The sequence below is a fragment of the Barbus barbus genome (assembly GCF_936440315.1).
Source record: "Barbus barbus genome assembly, chromosome: 48".
In the NCBI taxonomy this organism is placed as follows: Eukaryota; Metazoa; Chordata; class Actinopteri; order Cypriniformes; family Cyprinidae; genus Barbus; species Barbus barbus.
The window spans coordinates 17,932,736-17,952,211 of record NC_136726.1 but is presented as its reverse complement, the minus strand read 5'-3'; the positions used below and the strand labels follow the sequence as shown (position 1 = coordinate 17,952,211).

The 19,476-nt window shown below is 37.7% G+C and overlaps 2 protein-coding genes across 2 annotated transcripts; one reads left to right on the top strand and one right to left on the bottom strand.

Moving 5' to 3' along the window:
• Positions 1 to 457: 457 nt before the first annotated feature.
• Positions 458 to 3,348, bottom strand: LOC306866557 (V(D)J recombination-activating protein 2). Its single transcript, XM_079411819.1, has 2 exons — positions 3,180 to 3,348; positions 458 to 2,430 (listed from the first exon to the last, which is right to left on the bottom strand). The coding sequence occupies exon 2, from the start codon at positions 2,402 to 2,404 to the stop codon at positions 812 to 814; it is 1,593 nt and encodes a 530-aa protein (XP_079267945.1). The 5' UTR covers positions 2,405 to 2,430; positions 3,180 to 3,348; the 3' UTR covers positions 458 to 811.
• LOC306866558 (intraflagellar transport-associated protein-like) lies at positions 2,777 to 18,102 on the top strand. The gene is made up of 7 exons (XM_079411820.1): positions 2,777 to 2,807; positions 9,836 to 9,978; positions 10,069 to 10,244; positions 11,924 to 11,998; positions 12,917 to 12,971; positions 16,613 to 16,752; positions 16,882 to 18,102. The coding sequence occupies exons 2-7, from the start codon at positions 9,846 to 9,848 to the stop codon at positions 16,990 to 16,992; spliced, it is 690 nt and encodes a 229-aa protein (XP_079267946.1). The 5' UTR covers positions 2,777 to 2,807; positions 9,836 to 9,845; the 3' UTR covers positions 16,993 to 18,102.
• The last annotated feature ends 1,374 nt before the right edge of the window (positions 18,103 to 19,476 follow it).

The window sequence follows — 19,476 nt, the reverse complement described above, 5'->3', positions numbered from 1 at the left end:
TTTTACTGGTTTCTTTGTGTATTGATTTTTTGATTTTTTGATTTCTTTGATACATTATACAACAATTTGAAATGCTAATTTGTCATATAATCTCAAGTGACAATTTAAAGTGTGTTTAAATTGCTTTGTTCTTTTTTATTTGAAATAAAACACTGCACTGCATTGCATTTATAATTGTAAAAAAAAAAAAAAAGAAAAAAGAAAAAGGTTTTGTAGACTTGCACAAAGGCACTGGTAATGTTCTTGACCCATCATTATTTTTTTCTTTCATTTTGCAAGAGCATTACAGTGATTGTTGTAATTCATGTATTCATACTTTGTCTTTTTTTAACAGATTGAGTATAAATGTTTTGTAAAAAATGACATTTGACTTCCTTTCCTTTTGGGAAATAATAAAAATAAATAATCAAAAAATCCAATCGAGAACGTTTTGTCCTATTTTATTTATTTATTTATTGTAATATGTTATAATGTGTATAACAATACAATGTGTGTGTTTGTATGTATAGACATATATAAATTAAAAACACAGTTAAACTTTTTCCCATTAAAATTATTTCTCTTTATTTAAGCAGAAAAAAACACTCGACAAGCTCACCCCACATTTTAAAGAAGAAATAAATCATCAGTTACAAAACAAGATTTGTAAAAAAATGCTTTTAGTTTCCTTATACTGCAGTAAGCATATTCATTCAATTAACAATGCATGTCTGTTATTCATTTCTATGAAAAAATCACTTCCAATTTTCTGTTAATATAAAACAATTAAAACACACAGTTATGATATATAACTGAACAGCACAACAACATTTCAGTCAAAAAGTCTTCGCAGAAAGCTCTTCTTAGCTGGGGTCATTTTCATTGAAACTGGAGCCTTGCGATGGGTCATCTTCATTGGGACTCTCTTCACTGGCATCATCTGGCGTGGTGGAGTCATCTCCTGCTTGGGCAGGCCTCTGTGATCCAAGCAGAAGTACTTGCTGTTGTCTTGAGAGAGGCAAAGCAAAAGGCTTTCGGGGAGCTCCATGCACTGGGCATGGACCCAATGTCCACCTTCACCTCTGGAGCAGAAGATCATGGCAGGTCTGGTGAGCTCAGTAGAGTAGTAGGGCTCCCAGGTGTTGGGGTCCACCTGGCAGGTGAGGCAGCACTTGATCCAATAGCCTGTCTGAGATTCATCCTCCTCGTCTTCCTCATTGTAGGTGTCACCCTCTCCATCACTGCTATACTCCAGCTCATGAGGTTCTCTGCCAAAGTAGAGCTCCTCAGAGTCTTCCAAAGGTGCAGAATCCTCAAAATCAGTGGACTCCTGACTGCATCCCTGAGTTGATGCTTCTCCATCTTGTTCCTTCTGGAAGCTCACCTGATAGAAATGGTAAGCATCTGGTGGGGCTGGGTTTCCTTCAGAGGGGATTGCAATCAAGGCACTTCCTTTGCCCAGGCTGCCACCAAACCAAGTACGGCTGTGGGTTACCTCACTGGTCCACTGAGGAGGTTCACGAGGCTCCATGTGGACTCCGACATCGTCCAGGCCAATGTATGTGCACTCCATGCGCTTCTGAGTCTCAGATTGGTAGCCGCCGAAAACTATATACTCATGATATCCAACAGGAGCAACTATGGCACTGGTAATGGTGAGACCTTCATGAAGAACAGTACAGGTGAGGACAGGGCTTCCTAGGAGAAGCTCCACACGTAGGCGGATCAAACGAGGCGGTCGGCAATCAGAGCTGAGGATGTGACCGCCCATGAAGTAGACACAGTCCTCTCTCGCAAGAGCTACGTGAAACGACTGGCCATCCGTGAGCTCGGGGAGGGTATGGGCAGTACAGCAACCAAACTCTAGGTCAATAAGAAAGACTTGTGGTGGACAGTCCACCACACTGTTCCAGTTTTCCGTGGTCCTTTCGGTGGGGGGCATGTAGGACCTGCCGCCAAACAAAATGCAGGCGGTTTTCCCTCGGCTATGGATCACGCTAAGGGTGTGGCCGTATCGAGCGCTAGGGACATCTCCAACCAGCTCTTTTTCTCGACAGCACAATGTGACTTTGCGATTACATCCTCTGCTGTCTACACTTAACATGTAGAGACTTGAAGACAGCTCATTGTTGGGTGTTCGGCCTCCATGAATGAGGTAGCACTCAGGACTGCCATCGTGAGGCTCAAAATGAGCTATTGCAGGACATCGGAGGGGAGGGAGATAACAAGAGGTGTTTGAAAATGAAATGGCACGCAGCTTAAGTTCTCCGTTTTTTATGCGTACACCAAATACCCCAGTTGGACACGAGCGTTTTGGCCAGCCCTTTTGACCAAAGAGGTAAATGTCACCCTCCAGCTCTAATAAGGAGAAGCCTGGTTGCACAAGGCCAGCACAGTTCACAGCAGTCAGAGGCTGTAAGGACATCTTTTTTTTTTCTTTTTTGCAGAGAACTGTGTAAAATATAAATGACAAACATGAATTATTATTCAATTTAATAGTTGTAGAATATAAACATTTTGTCAAGACATTCAAGGTAAATTGCAGAGCTTGTGACTGAATTAGGACTATTAAGAGTAGCCTAGTATGATAATATTTGTATTAGCTTTTATTATCATAATTAATCAAAGTAATAAAGAAAAAAAAAAAAAGGCGGAACCATATAGCCCTTTCCCTGTTTCCCTGATAACATAGAAACATTCCCACAGGAAACTTGTTGTAGTTTTCCTCATACCCGTTTCTCTAGAGAACCCTGTTCATCTAGCTATAAAACGACTACATTACCCAGCATCCAGTGCGAAACTAGCATTTCTCGTTCTACGTTTAAACGGTACGTCTGAGATGCTTCTATGAGTTCTGAACGATGTTATTCTCTTATTTTCTTCTAACAGCTATGAGCGTTTCTCATTTTTACACTGTTTAGATTTGTTTTAGTGTCTTTAGATAATCAAATTCGCAAGAAAAATCTTGTTAAACAAGTAGGCTAAGCTCTGGCTGTCACCACTAACGTTAGTGCTAGACTACAAAAATAGCCTAAAGATAAGAAGCTTTTTAAATCACTATAACAGTTACATTTATAATAATTATATTAGATTTTTTTAAAAAGTTTATTTTCTACAAGGAGCAAGAATATCACATACTTTTCTAAATATTTCATTCATAGTCTTAGAATATTGATCCTAATAACATTTATATTTCTTACCTTTTGGTCAATGCACTCCGAAAACTGAGAGCTGTGTGGTGCGGCTAACTTTTATTTGAGATATTAAAGCAAATGGCTTAGTGACAGTGGAAGAGGTTCAGTGTTTGTGAAGGTTGACTGGCTCATCTTGAGGTTAACTGCCTGTAACTGCTGCTAACAACAGGTGTCTGAGCACAACGCACACATGTTTGAATGAAAACAAGCACAAACTCAGTGCATCATTGGTCTGTGTATTAATATGGACTTCATATTGGTGTTTTCCAGCTGATGATTTATTCACCTAAAAGATTAATCCAGTAAATCTCGTAAGATATTAGATCAGTCATGCAAGAATTTGTATGAATGGTCTTTCTTCCCAAATTAACAACACTGACACTATGCGTAGTGTAGTTTGATTGGAACGTGTTCTATTAATATAAATATTATTAATTATATTTTGAAGGTTTTTAAGAAATTAATACTTTTATTGTTCAATAATGCATTTAATTAATTTAAAGTGGCAGTAAAGACAGTAAAAGCTTTCTATTTCATATAAATGCATATAAATAAACCTTATATCAATCAAGGAATTCTGAAAAAAAAAAAAAAAAAAAATCCACAAAAATACCGGTATTAAATTCAAATTCAAATTTTATTTGTCACATACATATACATACGTAGTACGACATGTAGTGAAATGTATTGTACGACTGTCCAACAAATTGTCCAACAAAATTAGAAAAACCTCAAGTTTACAAAAATACAAATAGAAAAAGTACAGTAAACATATATACAGAATAAACTAGCAATAAAATAAAATAACAAATAGATATGAGAATAAAAAATAGAATATGATTCTATATAGATTCTATAAAAAGTAAAGTGTATGTCAGTGATAAAGTGTCCGTGTGCTGTGCAGTGCAGTAAAGTGTATAAGTGAGTAAAAGGATACTAAAGACAAAGACAAATGGTATGTAAGTCCCACTCATTTATCCTTTCGTAACCTTCTACAAATTAGTGCAGATTGTACTTGAAAAATGTGCAAAGTGGAAGTGTGGGGTGATGTGATTAGAGTGGAGAGTGGTTTAGACTCCGAATGGCCTGCGGGAAGAAGCTCCTCCTCATTCTCTCTGTGTTCGCCTTCATGGAGCGGAAGCGTCTCCCTGAACGCAGCAGAGAAAAGAGTCCATTGTTGGGATGGCTGAGGTCCTTCACTATCTTCCTGGCCCTGGTCAGGCACCGCTTGCTGTAGATGTCCTGCAGGTTAGGGAGCTCGGTGTGAATGGTACGTTCCGCTGAACGCACCACCCTCTGGAGGGCTCGTCTGTCCTGCATAGTGCAGTTCCCGAACCAGGAAGTGATGCTGCCCGTCAGGACGCTCTCGATGGTGCAGGTGTAAAAAGTCTTAAGCACCCGAGAGGGAAGTCTAAAGTCCTTTAAGCGTCTCAGATGGTACAGACGCTGCCTGGCCTTCTTCACCAGGGTGCTGGTATGACAGGACCAAGTCAAGTCCTGCGTGATGTGAACACCCAGGTATCTGAAGCTGTCCACTCTCTCCACTGGAGTCCCGCTGATCGTGATCGGCTGGTATGACCGCTCCTGCTTCGTACTGAAGTCCACTATCAGCTCCTTAGTTTTGCTGATGTTCAGGTGTAGACTATTCACCTGGCACCAACTCTCCAGGTTCTTAATCTCCTGTATGTAGGCCGTCTCGTCGTTGTCTGAGATCAGGCCCAACACAACAGTGTCATCAGCAAACTTAATGATGGTGGTGGAGTTGGAAGTGGCCACACAGTCATAAGTGTACAGTGAGTACAGCAGGGGGCTCAGAACACAACCTTGAGGGGCTCCGGTGCTTAGGGTGATGGAGGATGAGGTGTGTTTACCCATCCGTACGGCTTGCTGTCTGTCCTTCAGGAAGCTGGAGATCCATTGGCACAAGGATGTGCTGAGACCAAGGACCTCCAACTTGGAGGTGAGTGTGGAGGGAATTATGGTGTTAAACGCTGAACTGTAGTCCACAAACAGCATTTTTACATAATTCCCTTTTCTGCAGTCCAGGTGACTTGTTGTGGTGTGGAGGAGGTGTGAGATGGCATCCTCCGTGGAGCGGTTATGTCTGTATGCAAACTGTAGTGGATCCAGTGTGTCTGGTAGTGATGCAATGATGAAGTCTCTGACCAGTCTCTCAAAGCACTTCATCACCACTGATGTGAGGGCTACAGGGCGATAGTCGTTTAGGCAGCTTCAACATTAATAGAAATGTTTCTTCAGTACCGAATCAGCCTATTAGAATGATTTCTGAAGGATCATGTGACACTGAAGACAGGTGTAGCCTAATGATGCTGAAAATTCAGTTTTTCATTCTACATTTTAAAACATATTCAAATAGAAAAGTTATTTTAAATTGCAATATTTTACAATATTACTGATTTTTCAGGATTTTTGATCAAGTAAATGCAGCCTTTTTGATAGCACACATACATCACGGAGACGTCTTTGACGTCTGTATTTACATCTGCAAGACATGTATATATATATTTTTTTTTTAGTTTTTGCTCATCTGCAATACGTCTATAGGACGTTTCGTATCAGATGTCAAACAGACGTTCAGAAAATGTCTTTAAGATGTTTATGATTTAAGAATCTGACATCTTGGAGACGTATCAGATGTTTGTACACAGCAGATTCTTTCCAGAGCTTGCAGACATTTGTGTGCTCAATAAAATACTTATTAAAATGATTTTATTTCCTATTTTCGTGATAGCATATTTAAGTTAAAACTCACATAACTCAAATAACTAAATATCAAAATATGTCTTTAAATTAGTGCTGTCAAACGATTAATCGCATACAAAATAAGTTTTTGTTTACATAATATATGTGTGTGTACTATGTTTATGTATTATGTATATATATAAATACACACACATACAGTATGTATTTTTGAAAATATTTACATGTATATACATTTGTATATTTATATAATTTTTTTATATTATATAAACATAACATTTTTCTAAAATATATACATGCATGTGTTTGTATTTATATATACATAAAAATATACACAGTATACACTCATATATTATGTAAACAAAAAGGATGCGATTAATCACGATTAATCATTTGACAGCACTACTTTAAATGTGTTATTTTGCACAGATCTTTCACATTGGCCTGATTAGGCCATGGTGCAGTCCCACATATGTATATATATATATTTTTTATGACCTGCATTCCACACCATAATCCCACTCTTCGTAATGCATCAGTGACAGTGTATCACGTCTGTATGTAATGTGCTGTTAAAATAGTCTCCTCTGTGTATCTGAGTGGTCTGCGGCGTCAGGTTCGGTGAGGAGTAGAATGATTCACTCTCATTACACCGAATGCGTGAGTCACACATCAAATTTTGGCAGGAAGGGGTGGCTCGGATTTGTAAAAATACTCCTTATTTCCCGCAGGCTTATATTTGCATTAACTGTTTCTGCTTGGTGGCTCTTTAAAGGAATGGGAGAAATTAGGCGACTGTTGTTGAAAGAAAGAAAGAGAGAGAGAGAGAGAAGAAGGGAACAGCTGTGCCTGCCTTATTAGCATAATGTTTTTGTGTTTCGGGGGGCTGTGTGCGAGCCCTCGTGCACTTGTGTGTTTGTTTTGGAGGCCAAAAGATGTGTGTGTGTGAGAGCGCAAAACAAAGACGTAACCACGAGTGCCTGGAAGAACAGTGAAAAACACAAACATCGGAGCACCTGTGTCTGAAGAGCAGGGCCATGAAGAGGAGGCTCAGTGACTCCCCTGAGGCACAACACAAAATAAAGTATTCCTCCGGTGTTTCCAAGCGCACTGGAGAGCTTTATTCTCCCGCTCAAGCGCACTTACATGCCGGTGTTCACACTTACAGACGCCGTAAAATAAACCTGTTGAGTCCTGAAACGAATTTGTATATGGTGGCGGCGAATGAATGCAGATGTTTGCCAGCTCTGTCACAATGAAACAGGCGCAAGGAAATGGAGAGGGAGACTGAAACGCAACAAACAACAAAACTTAAATGCTTGGATTGTAATGAAAGAAGGTATTACTTTCAGACGACTTAGCTGATTTGCCCACCTTATTTTTTTAACACAGAAGCAAGCTGTTTTCTGTGCTAGACTTCGATTCATTAGCCGCAAAGTGCAGTAGTTAAACGGTAAAAGTTTTGCGCTACAAACCAGTGTGTTTATAATTAAAATAATGCATTAGAATAATATGCTAAGAAACACCAGTTTGCAATATCAAGCAGCAAAACGAGCTGTTTTATACAGCGAAAAATAGCTGGAATAGCTATGACACCGGAAGCCACACAGATTCAATAAAAAAATGTCCACTTTCACTCTCAAGGAAAAATAAGGTGGATAGTAGACTATGTAGTGTCTGATTCATTTTAACGAATCAGTTCGTTCAGATTGCTAACATAAAATGAAAATGTACCCTTTTTCTTTCTCAATGCACATTCTTTTCACAAATTGTGAAGGAAAACAGTGTTTGTCCTGACAAAAGTACATTTCTGCTGATGTCACGCAGGCCACATTGGTTATAGTCTAACTAAATAGCTACTTGGGCATTTTTTTTTTTGAAAATTCACTATCAGTTTGTGCCTTTTGCATCACCTTATGAAAGTTAAACAAGTTGCAGATGCCTTTTCAAAAAAAAATTAAAAATAAAATAAAGTTAACCGATTTGAGTCATCCCTCAAAAGTCTTTCCAGAAGTCCACGTGGAGCATTTTGTTTCAAATATTTTTTTGCATTTTGATTGCAGTGTCTCATCCAACTAACAATTTTATTCCAGAATACAGTAGTTCTTATAGTCTGCTAGGACTGAAGCGATTTATTTTTATTTTTTTATTCATGTTCAAAAGAAGGATTTATTGTCATATCAGACATCACTAGTTGCACCACTATTAATGTAGAGATATATTTTGAATAGAGTACTTGAGTACTGCATAGTATAAAATACCAGTGTTTTTTGGAATTATTTATGCTATTACAGTGTTTATTAATATTTTGAGTTAGCTTTTTTCAGTTTTCATTCATACGCATTCAGTGATACACATTTTAACCTTTGGCAGTTTTTATGATAAGTATAGAAAAGTTGATATAAAATGACTGATATTATTTCCAGTTCATTTGTCATACTGGAAATGGAAGGTCAAGTCAAAGGTCATATACTGTACTGCATTTCAGGGAAAATCTGGTTGTTTTGTACATATAGAAAATGTGCATATTGTACATAGTCTATAGAGTACATACTGCAGGAATAGTAGTATAGTATTCCAAGAGAGAAGGAAGAGGTGGGCCAGCAGTACAGCTGAGGCCTGAAGCCATGAAAGGATTTGCGCTGTATTATTGATAGAGGAGAGTAATTAAACCCTAGTGTAGCACCTGTTTCTGTTCCCGCTAATGTTGTGCCACCTGAAGACGGCTCTCCCTAGGGCGTGTTCGTGATGAATGACACGGTGACAGCTCTGAGTTTCTGACGATCATCACGCCATTCTTCATTATATGTTAATGTCACGGCAATCACTGTCCACCCCCCTTCCCAGCCGTCATTGATTGTAATTAAGCTGAACTTCAAAATGATAATTTCATTCCAATCAGGGCTAATGCAGCTATAATGCATATCGCGGGTGATAAGTGACCTGTAAAAAAGTGCAGCCTTGCAGGACCTCTTCATCATTTTTTTAAAAGTTTTTTTTATACCAGTACTTCATCTTTGTTTCGTCTGGTTCAGGCCCTCTGGGTTTGCATGGTGCATGCAAATATCTCTTTTAAACTAAATTTGCTTTATGTAGGCAGTAAAGCCCAAAGTATACTTCATTTTTGTATGCGTACGCAAGCGAACACGCGCAGCCAAACACGTAGCCTTTAAGTGTCTACTCCATTTGATAGTGTGCTCAAACGCACGCGCTCTAGAAAGCTTCATCTTTGTCCAGGGTCTGCTCTATTTTTCTCCAGAAGTTATGATGACTAAAAAAAATTATTTTGTACCCTTTTCAACTAAAGTTGCAGCCATCTCATAAACCCCTCCCTTACAAAAATTAACAATTGTTTTACTGTAGTAATAGTGTGGTAACCATTTTTTTTCTTTTTTTGCCTATTGATTACTATTTGTATAACCACAGTTTTACTACAAATACCATGGTTAAATTATGGTTAGTGTAGCAAAGCCATGGTTAATTTGTGGTTACCATGATTTAACTAGTAATCATGGTTTTTGGTTTTATTTGTAGTAAAACCATGGTTATTTTTCGTAAGGGCTCACACAAGTGCTTGTCAATGCAGCCATCTATTGGTGTTGCAGTCTCTGCTATTTTGATGCTGTTACATTTTTTTTTTAGTTTTGTTTTCTACTGTTAAACAACGGTCCGGGCCAGTGTTGCCACCTTGTGGAACAACTGATTAATGCAAAATCAATTCAGTGCGCATATGTGACCTGCGTGTGCAAGTTACAAAAATCAGGTGGTGTGTGTGCAGTATGTGCATACTATTCTGGTGACGAAATTTGTGTTGCGCACTGTACACAAACCCTCACGTATGCGTAAAAACCGAAGTACACTTAATAGTGTAATGTTCATTGAACCAGGCAAATCTCTCACTCTGTTTGTTTCTGTAACTCTTTCTTTCTGATTGTGGATAGGTTTGATAGGATGCCAGGTTTAGTTAACGGTTCAGTTGTGGACGACCATGACCAAGCCATAACTGAAGCTCTCGAGCAATTCTGCAACAACCCGGAGCAAACATATGAGCAATTTCTGTCCACCTTCACGTACTTGACCCTAGGTGAGCATACTAAACACCACACACATCCTCTTTTCTCTGATATGTCTGTGATCTTTCGCCTGTGGTCTTTACTGTCGTATCCCATTGCAGAGAATGTGAGGGATCCGCGATTGACTGCTCCTAGAGGACATGGAGACTCGTCCCAGAGAGAGATGGACAGCAGCCGAGAGCGACAAAGAGAGGATGAAGTGACAGAGATGGAGGGGAGCGTATACCGAAGGATGGGACAGGCGAGTCGCTGCTCACCGACTGCTGATCAGGAAGAGGTCAGCAGTTCCGAACCGCTCGAATCGACAGTCTTTACTGGGAGAGGTTCAGACAGACCTCTCCTTCACTCCCCAGTCAAAGATAAAGTCTTCTGCATTAACCATTGCTCTGTTTATCACACACATGCATGCACACACACATACAGACAAGTCCCTCTTATGTTTGACTCTTTTTTTCGTCGCCTTCATCTTGCATTTTTAGTGGTGTTTCCCAAGGCTAATATCACAATTGCTTATACTCAGGATTAGGGGTAGGCACCATTTGTGAAAATAGGTGGGGAAAAAATCTCATAGACTTACATAAACCCAAGACATATGAAGGGACTAGAATATTATGGAGATTTGGTCCAGTAGGTACGTAAGAATGTTCTAGCAACCATATAGCCACACTCTGACAATCATTGCAACCTAGAATCAGGGTGACAGATTTTGTAAGTAACACTAACATTTTCTTATCAATGGCCTAGCAACAACTGTAGCAACCACATAAAATGTTAAAATTGACTTGCAACCTTATTGCAATCATTTAGCAGCACTCTGGAAACAATGCATAACCACCCAGAATTATGATGATTTTTGTGTGGTTAAGTGCAACTCAAATATTCTTCTGAATGCAATGGCCAAACATCCACGTATAAACCATAACAACCAGTTAGAATTTCACTCAAAACCTATTAGCAACCACATGCTCTGGCAACCATGTATAATCTAGTTAAAGTGTTTTTTTTTTTTTGTAGAGTTAATGGTGCAGTATGTAATATTGACAGCTATATTTGAGAGAATCATTTCCCCCACCCTCTCCTCCTCAGACTCAACACACATGCGGGTTGCCAGATTGAGGTCCCACAACAGGAACGAGCGCAACTGATAATGGAAGGCGATGAGCCTTTGTTGTTGAGTTGGTTTATACGTGTTTTAATATGCCTCTTGTCACAGAGCTTTTTCGATGGATGCCAAGGATTTTTAGATCAGGTAGAATCTGCAATCTCTGACCCAGTAATTCCACTGTTGACAAAAACTTGGGGCAGTCGTGACCTAATGGTTAGAGAGTTGGACTTGTAACCCAACGGTTGAACCATGTAGAAACATATAGCAAAGCTCTGGCAACAACATCCTAGCTTTGTGGTTGCAACCTTTGTTATACGAAAGCACCACTTTCTTCAGAATGCATACACCTAGTGTAGCAACACATTGAAAATGGCATGGAAACCCTTAGCAACTTAACATTGTGTCTTGAGCACCACTCAGAATACTAAAAATATTCTCAATTTTTATTGTATCTTCTGTCTTTTTGATGTGTTTCTTCCTCAAGACTTTTTGAATTCTCCTCTCAGCGTATTCAATGGCTTCATTGCGATGTGTGTTTTGCTTATCTGTCTGTCTGTGTGAACGGTGCTTAAGATTCCCGACTGGCTTGTGTATTGATCTCAGTGGGGCTCTGGCGAGCCACAGCACCGGTTACTGTCAATAACGCAAAGCACATCAGCTAACATCCCAGGCTAGTCAATGCTAAAAAAAAGCCTCTGCATTATTTAGCTCCCTGCCACCAGGAGAGACAAACAGCTGTATTGATTATAATGTTTTGATTGAAATCACACCGATTCATATGGCTGCTGTCATTTCAGAGCATCATTAAATGAAATGAGATGGTGAGTTTATGAGTTTGTGTGTTTGTATAGGTGCTGCTGGATGGCGGTTGTGTTGGAGGAAGACTGGGCGGCCCATCAAACTCTATTCCAGACAGACCTGTGAAGGTAAACAGTTCTTTAGAGATGCCTAAAAATGTATCTGAGATGCCTATAAACATGCTTTTAATTCATTCAGAACCAAACAAAGACAATGTTAGCCTACTTAATAATTGTGTTTATAAGCTCATCATTATTTGGATCGATTGAGTTCAGTCTAATAAAAAAGAATGATGCTATTGTATTTTTAAGCTCATTCGAGTAGGCTAAGCTAGTGTTAAACCGTTGGGGTCAAGACTTCAATTTAATAAAAAAGAACTATTTTACTTAACATTACTGAGCTGAAGTTAACGTTAAACTCTGCAATCAAGACTTCAGTCTAATAAAAAATGTGCTATATATTTTTAAGCTAATTTGGGTATGCTATGTTAACATTAACTTTAAACTTGGAATCAATTGAGTCAACACTTCAATCTAATAAAAAATAATATTTTTCTCAATATTCTTGTGTTTATAAGCTACTTGGAGTATGCTAAACTAGTGTTAACATTAGACTGTTGAAATCGAGTCAAGATTTCAATCTAATAAAATGGGACTATTTTGCTTAATTGCTTTGTGTTTTGAAATGTTAAGCTAATTAGGACATGCTAAGCTAACATTAAACTGTTGGAATTACTTGAGTCAGGATTTCAAGTTAATAAAAACTATTTTATGTAATATTTACCTGTGCTATGCATTTTTAAGATCAAGAGTATGCTAAGCTAGAATCATTCTGTTGTTATAGCTTAGAAACATGTTAACATCAAACTTTATGGGAAGTGTTGTTAGCTTAGCAAAATGCTAACATCTAACTGTATTGTATAAATCAGTTGTGAATGACATTTTTGTGAAGAACAATGTTTCCGTTGTGCACTAATTTGCTAATTCTAATCAATTGTAATTCTAAAATAACTGTTCATATAATATCTTTTCTCCCCCTCTTGGCAGTTTGATAATTATCTGGGAGATTCAGAGGATGAAGAGGAAAATGCTGACACTACAGGTGTTTAATTCTATAAAACGTAACAAATACATATACTTTACACAGTTTATGCAGATTACAGTGGCCTAGATGCACATTTGGAGTCTTTATTTACATTTTTACAAATTCTTTTCTCATGTAAAGCACATCAATTCTTGCCATCTTTTTCATATTTGACAACAGCTTCAAATGGAATTGGATCTATCACAAATTCATATAAAATTCATGTAAAATTCACATAATACACATTGACATGTTGGCATCACCTGTATGGATGTATTTTAAAATGGGAATAGTGAGGCATGCTGGCATAAATATTCTTTTCATGTGCATATGTAAGGATTGCATGGGCTCACCTTACCTTTAATAGGGTTTAGTAGATATCATGTGCACGCTTTTTTGTAATTAGAGCTGTCATACAGCTTGATTTTAATATATTACCATTTATTACACATATTCAATGCATGCAAATTCCAAACCGCTCCCTCGTCATTAGAGCCAGGGGCTCGCTTGGCAAGGCTTAATGCTTGCTGTGCAGGCTTGTAATGAGTCGGTGCCAGAGAAGCTCATTTAAACTCCAATGACCAGTTTAATACAAAAATAAATAAAATAGTTGGAGGAATGAAAGCCTCTTTTGATTGGAGAGGCTTACTGTTCAGAGCAGGGCTTCCGTGTTTTTCGGTGTGTTTGTCTGTGATTAGAGTGTTAATTCAGAGGAAAGGGTGTATGTAAAAGTCATTAGGTGGCGTGTTTATAATGGCAGTCGTATCCACTGAATAACAACGAGATGCATGCTGAGCTTGAAGTTAATTAGCATGAATAATCATGTCACTGCTTGTTGGGGATGGTAAAAATATCCTTTGCCATGAGTTGGCAGGTGTATGATGTTATAACTTTTGAAAATCTGACAGATTTTTTTCTTTTAAATAATTGTTTTATGTAATGAAAACACCTAATATTATAGCTGAAAGGCTAAATAAAAAAACAACAACTTTCCAATCATTTGGTGCTGCAAGTTTGCTAATTGAACTAAAATAAAAAAAAAAAGAGAGAAAAAAAAAATGCTCTTTTTTCTTCAAAAAGTTAAATAAAAGTTACATCAGAAACTGCATAAAATAAAATACAAAATAAATAAAATGGTCCACTACACTTTTAACAAAAACTAAATATAATTACAGATAAATTAATTTCAGTTTTATAATTTCAATTAATTCTGTATTGTCTGGTTTAGCTATTAATCTCTCAAACCTGATTATTGATGCATTCTGTCAAAAACGAACAGTTTATTCAGAAGGAGGGCATTAAGGACATGTAAAACAACCAATCACTGTTTGCTTTTTTGTACGTCACATTTAGTAAATAAACTTGAAGGCAGGCAATGTTGTCATGTCTTTTGAGTGAATCAGTTATTCAGTCAACTGAATCAGTTTGTTCAGAGATGCTGCTTCATTCAGGAAGAAGACAAATGGCTTAATGAGTGAATCATTAATTAGATTAATTCAAAAACTAAAAACGTTGATTCATTGAGGACTTAAACACCACAGTTGTTTGTTGTTTAGAGACACACTACTGGAGGATTTTGTGTTATGTTATAAGGAATGAAAAGTAAAGTTGTGCTAACACTAAATAAAACCTATTTTATTCTATTGAAAAAGAAACAAAAACATTTTTGTTTTAACAAAATTCAAAATTAAATAAAGAAACACTGAATTTTTCAAAACTAATAATCTTGATGTCAAGGCCCGTAACTTAGCCTAAGATGTTACCATTCAAGGGATAGTTCACCCAAAAATTTAAATTCTGTAATTAATTACTCGCCCTCATGTTGTTCCAAACCTGTAAGACCTTCGTTCATCTTCGGGAACACAAATTAGGATATTTTTGATGAAATCCGAGAGCTCTCTGTCCTTCCATAGACAGCAACGCAACTACCACGTTCCTGGCCAATAAAGGTAGTAAGGACATCGTTAAAATAGTCCATGCGACATCAGTGGTTCAACCGTAATGTTATGAAGCGACAAGAATACTTTTTGTGGATAAAGAAAACTAAAATTATGACTTTATTCAACAATTTCTGCTCTTCTCACTTTTACAAGAGTACCACAACGCACCTACTGCCTTACGGATTTGGAACGACATGAGGGTGAGTGATTAATGACAGAATTTTTATTTTTGGGTGAACTATCCCTTTAAGAATTGCCTTTACTTGAGGGTTCAGCAACACACCAGTGATCGGCATCCAGATGAATCTTAAAGTGGTTTGAGGGGAAGGCGGTTTTGGTCAAAGCAGATCAAAGTTCAAGAAAAGCTACAGTTTTAATGAAACACGCCTCTGCTCACCGGTCAGGGAGGTTCACGGCACGGCATAACAGCATCAGCCTTCAGATTCATTAGCGGCGTGAAGCTTCTTCTTGTGTTTCTTTAGTGAGCTGGGTAATGGTCTTGTTTTTGAAATCACCTTGTTCTGAAGGCCGTGGGTGTGTGGGGATTCTTTTCTCTCTCTCTCATACACACACACACACACACACACACACATACATACGGTATTTGCATACACTCAAACAAACATGCAGAAATGCACACTACACCCTCAGATGCCTGGTCCTCACCCAGCAGCTGAGACTATGACTTTCACTGTGCCAGTAATTAGCTGTTTAATTAAGATCAGCATCAGCTGAGCTCTTGCCAGGCCTGATGTCTTTCTCTCACATACACATAAACTACTGCAAAAATCCACTGAGAGACAGGATGTAAACAGCTTATTAGCACATCAGTCCTTCCTTTCATGACATAAAATGTAAGTTCACTCAAAATGTACTTATTTTGATGTTGTTTTAAACTTTATTTCTCTGTAGAACTCAAAAGATCTAAACTAAAAAAAAACTAAATTGCCCACCACACTTTGAACAAAAATGACATATAATTACACAGAAATGTATTTAATTTTCCTAATTTCAATTAATTCTGGATGGTCTGGTTTAGTAATTATTCTCCTAAATCTTCGCCTATGCGGACACTTTCACTTGCTCACAAGAAACAGCTAACATAAAAAGTTTTTTGTGCATACACAAAAGTCTCATTTATGTATTTTTGCAAATGTTTTTACTTTACAACTTACAAAAAATAACTAGAATTTTCTTTTTCTCACAAAAAATTACAGAATGGCTTCAGAAGACACAGAATATTATCTAAAGTCATATTTTTGTGTTATAATTGGAGCTTGACAATCATCCACTTTCATTATAAAGGAACCTGCAACACAGACATTCTTCAAAATATCTTCTTTTGTGTTATTTAAAAGAGATAGTGCTCATTAATCAAAAGTCAAGAACAATAAGCCAGAGTTAGACAAATAGACAAATTTTCATCTGTTGCCTCTTGTCAGACTTTAAGGTGGCAACCTAAAATTGATCACAAATAACAATCATAGTTGTTTACAGTTTATAAAACATGCATCAACACAGTAAGACTTAACAAATGAAACTTAAAGAATAAAAAATGAGCACATTTAAATATACATTAGATCAGTATAATACCAAATCAACAGATGAATACATAAACACTACCAAAGATAATAATGAGAGTGTCAGATAAAATTATTTATACACATTCACTGTAAAAGAAGAAACAGTTTGTAAATGAATGTTGTTGTGTGTTGTCAGGCACATGTGCGCTACCAGGTGAGATTGAAGAAGATCTGATAGCTGTCTCCTCTTCATCTCTCTGTCACCACACTCTGCTGGAGATCTCCTCTGCTTTCACAGACCAGAGGACACACACTCCCAGTGCAGCTGAGAACCAGGTACACACACACACCAATGTGTCTCTCTGAGAGCAGTCAAGCTTGGGAAGTAACTCAGGGACTGAGATATTTTCTGTAGCATTTCACAGAGACTGTAAAATCCTTCATTAACTTTTTTTGTCATTCTAGGATGAAAGCGAGGAGGTTGTTTCTTTCCATCTGGATGAGAACTTTGATTACGATAACGTTGTGCTGTCTCGCAAATATGCCATCCAGGAACAGAACGGCAGACCATCTTGAGCTGTAAACGAATGTAACTCTGGCAAATGCTTTTTAAAAACTGATTTTACAGAGTAAATGATAGAAAGGTTTTTATTTCGCCAAAGAACTAGAGGGAAAACAGATTGGTTGTTTTGAGTGATAATTCTGCAGTTTGTAGCATCTGTACTGCTCAATAAAATATGGTAGTGTCTCTGTTGTCAAAGACACAATTAAATAAGTTAATATACTCAGTCCAGTTTTAAATTTTACTGACAGTTAAATGAGTAGGACCAAACTAGATACCAGAAATAAGCATGAAACGGTGTCTACAACCTATATTTCTTTTATAAAGTGACTTCTGAGAGAAGACATAATTACTTTGAAGAATCCTTTATAGAAATTAAATAGTCTATTTTAATTTTATTTTGACTTTAAAAGTACTTTAGTTTGCATAAACAAACCAAATGATGCGTATTTGTCTTGTAGTCCAAGTCAAATGTCTTTATGATTAGTAATGTTGTTATTATTTTACAACTAGCTAGGCTTGGTACTAAGGGGTAAAATATAGTATTCATTTTCTGACTCAACAGCTCAAATTGGTGACCTGTGGCTTAACTCTTTTTCTTACATACTTGGAAAAGTAATTAATTTCTCGTTCTGTCTTACTGTGTTTTATTCATTGGAACAAAACCCTCTGGGACGTTTTTTCTGTTCTCTGTAAAAACCTCATAATCTGAATAAAAGGCCAAAACATGGTGGTCTTTCAAAAGAACCCCCCCCCCCCCCCCCCCTTTTCTTGACTTGATCGTTTATTTTGACATCTCAGAGATTGTCCATGCGTACCGTAAAGGAGTTTTCTAGCTATTTCCCAGCATGTTTCTTCACATTTTCATCAGCCTTACTTTCATTTTCCGCTTTTTTGTCTTTTTTTCTTTGTACTATGTGACCCAGAGTTTCCGAAGAAAAAAGAAAGAAAAAGAGGTGCTATGCAATTGAACATATTGCTGTAAACTTGGGATTTCACATTTTCATTCTCTTAAACTCATCCTTTCCTCACTTTCTCTCTTTCTGCAATGTGTGAATGCTTGTGTTCATGTGTTAGATTAGTTTATGTCTTAGGTTTATATAAATAAAATCTTATTTACATTGAAAAGAGTTGTATCTTGTGTTTTGTGCTCACAAGTTAATCTCTTAATCTGCCGATTGTTTATTACGTTACATATGTAAATATTAATAATTTTCATTATTAATATTTGATTTATCATTGTTTTTATAAATATATTTAAATTATATACAACATTTTTTTTAATTTAAAATGTAAAATGCAGCCTCTATAAAATTATTATTTTAAAGATAAAAAAAGTTGCCCTGTGATATTGGCTAATATTTGGCAAATAGTTTCCAATTTTATATATATATATACATTCACCGGCCACATTATTAGGTACACCTTGCTAGTACCGGGTTGAAACCCCCTTTTGCCTTCAGAACTGCCTTAATTCTTCGTGGCATAGATTCAACAAGGTGTTGGAAACATTCCTCAGAGAGTTTGGTCCATATTGACATGATAACATCACGCAGTTGCTGCAGATTAGTCGGCTGCACATCCATGATGCGAATCTCCCGTTCCACCACATCCCAAAGGTGCTCTATTGGATTGAGATCTGGTGACTGTGGAGGCCATTTGAGTAAAGTGAACTCATTGTCATGATCAAGAAACCAGTCTGAGATGATTTGAGCTTTGTGACGGTGCATTACCCTGTTGGAAGTAGCCATCAGAAGATGGGTACACTGTAGTCATAAAGGGATGGACATGGTCAGCAACAATACTCAGGTAGGCTGTGGCGTTTAAACGATGATCAATTGGTACTAAGGGGCCCAAAGTGTGCCAAGAAAATATCCCCCACACCATTACACCACCAGCAGCAGCCTGAACCATTGAGACAAGGCAGGATGGATCCATGCTTTCATGTTCTTTATGCCAAATTCTGACCCTACCATCTGAATGTCGCAGCAGAAATGAATGAATGAATGATGCATTTATATAGCGCTTTATTGTGTATTGCTGTACACCCAAAGCGCTTTACAATCATGTGGGGGGTCTCTCCTCACCATTCTCACCAGACTCATCAGACCAGGCAACGTTTTTCCAATCTTCTATTGTCCAATTTTGGTGAGCCTGCGCGAATTGTAGCCTCTGTTTCCTGTTCTTATCTGACAGGAGCGGCACCCGGTGTGGTCTTCTGCTGCTATAGCCCATCTGCTTAAGGGTTCGACGTGTTGTGCATTCAGAGATGGTATTCTGCATACCTTGATTGTAACGAGTGCTTATTTGAGTTACTGTTGCCTTTCTATCATCTCTAACCAGTCTCCTCTGACCTCTGACATCAACAAGGCATTTTCGTCCACACAACTGCCGCTCACTGGATATTTTCTTTTTTTCGGACCATTCTCTGTGAACCCTAGATTTGGCAAAGAACTTCAGCAAGTCGTCTTCACCACATCTAGATGCATAAATGCATT